General features: G+C 37.1%; 1 protein-coding gene across 1 annotated transcript in view; it reads right to left on the reverse strand.

Annotated features, from left to right (window-relative positions):
• CNTN1 (contactin 1) overlaps positions 1 to 5,389 on the reverse strand; it is a 298,926-nt gene that overhangs the window by 121,599 nt on the left and 171,938 nt on the right. The window contains 1 exon segment of the mRNA XM_015558560.1: positions 1,041 to 1,173. Within this exon segment, the coding sequence (XP_015414046.1) occupies positions 1,041 to 1,173 (133 nt within the window).

Raw genomic sequence — 5,389 nt, forward strand, 5'->3', positions numbered from 1 at the left:
CTTATATTGCACTCCCATGCATGAAATTGAAACAATAAAAATAATTTCAAAGGGACAGTGATGTGGTTTCTAAATTCATATTTTGTTTTAAGAATAATTTTGTTATAGCCAGAGGCAAGTAAAAATGAGTTCAATTAGAATTAAATGGGGGAAATGGTATTCTCTTTGATAACAACTTTTTATAACGATAGAAAAGTCAATTTTATATCTAGAACAAATCTACTATTAAAATCAACCTTGTTTAATGACAACCTTCAATTAAGTGAGGTGACATTAACATACTAGAGCCCCAATTTCTCCATCAATCACTTGCTTTGTCTTCATGAAACCATTCCATACGTGAAACTCAAATCCATTGGCATCTGTTTAATTTTTGAATCTTATTTTTTGCATCAGGCTAGAAACTGTTGATTTATTTTTCTGAACCATCCAAAACAGGAAAACCCATTGTTACATTTTTCAAAGTTATTTTTTATCAATAGGTACCCCATAAAAATAGGAAAACATTTATATAGATTGTTCAATAGGTAGAGACATTTAAGAAATGTGCTGTGTTGTCCGGATATATATTGGACAAATGTAGTATTGAAAAAATGTGTAGCTTTCTAGATTTATGCAAGCACTTTAAATGAAGTTAACACAGAAATGTTATCCATCATTTGTAGATATAAGTTATCCAGGCCAATATATATAAGAACATTTTATTTTCACATGTGCATGATCTCCATATAACCTTTTGCATGATTGGTATGATTTCCATCATACAATTTTTAAATTGATAATGTCAAATGGCACTGGCTTTATTTTTGCAGAAAATAGTAAGTAAATTATTTATTTGCATATGTTTAAGAAAATTACTATCTACTTAGGCATTAAACAAGTTTTTAAAAATTACTTGTCTGCCAACATTTTTGTTAATGTCCCCGGACTTTGTAGAAAGCCTTATAGCACAGCTATGTCTGTTGGTACTGGTCACAGGTGCTAATCTGTAACCATTAGTTCACTACACCATTTGGAAAAAAGGAAGTGCAGTACGTTACTTGTAAACCGGGAAAGGGCTGGCTCTTGCCCTACAGTTGAGAGAAACTTTTCCTTCTGGTGATTCCTCTGGATAAATGGTATTAATTGGTTGCTCTTCAAAAATTGGTCCAAATCCTTTGTCTTCCTCAGAAACTGTAATGAAAATGAAGTTATTTTACATTGTGCTGGTTTATAAATAAAAAAAATAAAATTGGAGACATTAAAAAAGTTTTTTTTAAAAAAAGATCACAGAATCGCTATTTTTATTCAAACTGAAGATAATTTGCTTCTTTAATCCCGAGGAAAACATTTAGGTTTCTATTAGAAGTTTTTCCTGCCCAACTCTCATCATTTCTCCCAAGGCACTCTGGGTGGCCATGCCTAACTGCACACAGCTCCTCAAACAAGTCATGTTTCCATGCCTCTGAGCTTTGCACGTGATTTTCTTCTCTACAACCAGCATCAACATTTGTGTAGTCCTTTATGACTTAGGCATAGAGTCCACGCCTTCAAGAAGCCACATCTCACCTGGCCTAGCTCATTTGCATTCTCATAACTCTTTGTCCAGCATATGGTACCGATCATGTGATTTTTGTTGTTGTTGTTAATCCTCACCCGAGGATATTTTTCCATTGATTTTTAGAGAGAGTGGAAGGTAGGGGGAGAGATAGAGAAACATTCATGTGAGGGAGACACATCAATTAGTTGCCTCTGACACAGGCCCCCACCAGAGCTGGGGATGATAACTGCAACCGAGGTATGTGCCCTTGACCAGAATCAAACCCGGAACACTTCAGTCCGAGGACTGATGCTCTATCCACTTAGCCAAACTGGCTAGAGCTATTGTTTGATAGCTTTCTGTTCCACTAGATTGCCAATACTTGGGCACAGGTGGCTGTGTCCATAATCGGTATAATACTCTTCTTTGCTAGCTGTCTAGTACTCTGCAACAAATAAGGACTTAACAACTTTTGAACAGCAGAATAAATGAATTTCTAGATGCTCTAGGGAAATTAGTTCCTTTCCTGGGTCAGTTCTTATTTTTTTTCTAAACATGTGACCACACGGGTACTTAGCAACATCTAGAACAAAGGTTCTCAACCTGTGGGTCGCGACCCCTTTGGGGGTTAAACGACCCTTTCACAGGGGTCACCTAAGACCATTGGAAAACACATATATAATTACATATTGTTTTTGTGATTAATCAATCTATGCTTTAATTATGTTCAATTTATAACAATGAAAATACATCCTGCATCTCAGATATTTACATTGCTATTCATAACAATGGCAAAATTACAGTTACGAAGTAGCAACAAAAATTATTTTATGGTTGGGGGTCACCACAACATGAGGAACTGTATTAAAGGGTCATGGCATTAGGAAGGTTGAGAACCACTGATCTAAAACAATCAACAAAATAACATGAATATGGGAACTGGACAACTGGTTGAAAATCCATCACAAAAATATACACATTGGAAAGCAGTTATTCCTGACAGTGCATCCTCTCTGGACAAGAAGAGGGATACCTCACAGCCACATGAGGAGAAGAGAATCACTCCATGTCATCAATATGACAGCATTTACAGAACAGAGCTAAGAGTCATATGTCCCAAATGAATTAATACTGACGTGTATGGCTAGAAAGCAGGGATATTCTTGCATGGGATCACTGTAATATATTTTCCAGATCCAACCTATGGCTCACTGCTCCAATTTATTGTGTCTGCTCTAACAGCAACCTTGAGGATGAGAGCTTTGTTCATTTCCCTTAACAAGCAGCTTAATTAAGCCATTTAAATCTTGCCTTGTTTGTGTGCAACAGTGCCTCTCTCAGCCTACTTATCACCCTCCACAGCATGGGGAGAATAATAAAATATACCTCATTAGATTATTGTGATAATTATTTTGAGACGATATATATGAAAGACAGGACTATACCTGGCTTATAGCCAGCAGTTAATGCTATTTTCCCTCTCAGTGGCAAGTGCTTTTCACAAAATTCTATGTATATATTTCCAAATACTCCACTCCACTTCCTTCATAGGAACAGATAATTAAACATTTAGGAGATAAAAATATGAAATTAATTTCAAACATGCTATTGAATTTATTTTCCATGTTGAGAAAATCTTATATTTATGTCCCTTTGCTCATTTTCTAGATTAAAAAGCAGAACAAGACACACTTTCTATCACATTAGTGTTTCTGATCAGTATTATTTTATAAATATAGTTCCCTTGCTTTTTTAAAATTTTCATTCCTACGAAAATAATGTATTCTATTAACCGGTTAGCAATTGCTGTGTATATTTTATTTTAAGAACATATTTGGACCCTAGAAAGGTAAATTACTCAAAACAACTTTTTGGATTGCATTGACATGCTCAGTGTGAACCTCTGAATGTCAACTTCCTAACCCCCTCAAAGAGTATCTGAGGTCTTCACTCTGTTAGCTCAACTAGGATGCTCAGGTGAAGGGAAAGAACGTACTAGGCTTTGCAAAGGATCCACCAATGCAAACATTCTACTCTTCACCGACAGAAGATTCAGTCATCTATTGGGTTTTTTTTCTGAGCCATGGAAAAAATTAGATGACAAATTATAATGCTTTGGAAGTATATGGGGTTAAAGGACATAAGAAATCACACAAAAGAAAGAAATCACACATGAATATTTGCTGTCAAATTTACAAATGTGAGTGAGCTGCGAAGTCTCCTGCTTCTTTCCGCACCATTCTCAGCTTCGCGATTATTATGATCAGGTATTGGACGATCTAAAATGGGGTACTTCACCTCTCACTATGTGGAAATGGCCCATTGCCATCTTGCTATTCTATGTTATTTCTGCAAAGTATACGTACAGTTTATGCTCAAGAGTAATTTTTTATTCATTTTACATCCATTTTGAAACAAATTCTATTTCTCATTCTGTAATGTCATCTCAATCTGTTGGTTATGAAACATAATCTTGCATAATTATATTTATTGTAAAAAGAGTCTCAGGGAGAAAAATCTATTAGAAAAAAGCAACAGTGACAAAACTTGAACAGAATCTAATATTGGAATTTTTATAATGTTATCACAGGGTTATGGCCTGTGTTACAGGCTCTCTTGGAATACAGTAACTATTTCAATTTCCTCAAAGTACACTTCTTCCAGACAGCGCAGTCTCTTCTCTACTGTCAGCTTTTCTTCACTGGTGAGAGAACAAGGACATGTAGGACTGGAGCTTTAAAAGCTCTGCTACCTCAATCTGTTAGGATCGTGGATAATAGGTAAACTTCAGTAATTTATCATAACTAAAATGGAAAGGAGTTGGTCTCAAGAACGTGCAGCAATCACTCATTAGAACAAAGACTAGGTCAGGTTAGCAGGAAAGTTAAGTTGACTAAATTTTCTCTTGCATGGCCTGACCCGCCCGAGAAGAGCCTACCACATTTCTTCATAGCAACCACCTCTTTGACATATGGCCCACCTGTGAAGTCTCTAAACCAGCGGTTCTCAACCTGTGGGTCGCGACCCCTTTGGCGGTCCAACGACCCTTTCACAGGGGTTGCCTAAGACCATCCTGCATATCAGATATTTACATTACGATTCATAACAGTAGCAACATTACAGTTATGAAGTAGCAACAAAAATAATTTTATGGTTGGGTCACAACATGAGGAACTTCATTTAAAGGGCCAGAAGGTTGAGAACCACTGCAATGCTGTTTTGCATCACTGTCTGGGGAACTTCTCACACCTGTGTCTGTCTGTGTATGAATGCTGCTGTGAGCCAAGGAATGTCTGAGGGCACAGGAGCTGGGAGAGGCCAGGGAGGAGCCTTCCCTACAGGTTCAGAGGGAGCATGGCCCTGATAACACTTTGGTTTTGAACTTCCAGCCTCCAGAGCCGTGAGACTATTTTCTGTTTTTCCAAGCCACTCAGTTTGTGGATAGCAGTCCTAGGCCACTAATACATGTATCACACTTATTATATAAGTAGTTTCAGTACTATTTAAAGTTCATAATAAACTGTTAAACTTGAATGAACTAGCCTTTCCCAAATTAAATGAACAATTATGTCCTTTCTAATATAATTCCTCTAAACAACCTGCAGAACAAGTGTTCTTTAAAATACTGACCTATGCCCTGACCGGTTTGGCTCAGTGGATAGAGCGTCGGCCTGCGGACTGAAGGGTCCCAGGTTCGATTTCGGTCAAGGGCATGTACCTTGGTGCGGGCACATCCCCAGAAGGGAGTATAGTGTGCAGGAGGCAGCTGATTGATGTTTCTTTCTCATCAATGTTTCTAACTCTCTATCCTTCTCCCTTCCTCTCTGTAAAAAGATCAATAAAATATATTTTAAGAAAATAGAAAAACAA

Source organism: Myotis davidii, unplaced genomic scaffold, assembly GCF_000327345.1.
Source record: "Myotis davidii unplaced genomic scaffold, ASM32734v1 scaffold290, whole genome shotgun sequence".
Classification (NCBI taxonomy): domain Eukaryota; kingdom Metazoa; phylum Chordata; class Mammalia; order Chiroptera; family Vespertilionidae; genus Myotis; species Myotis davidii.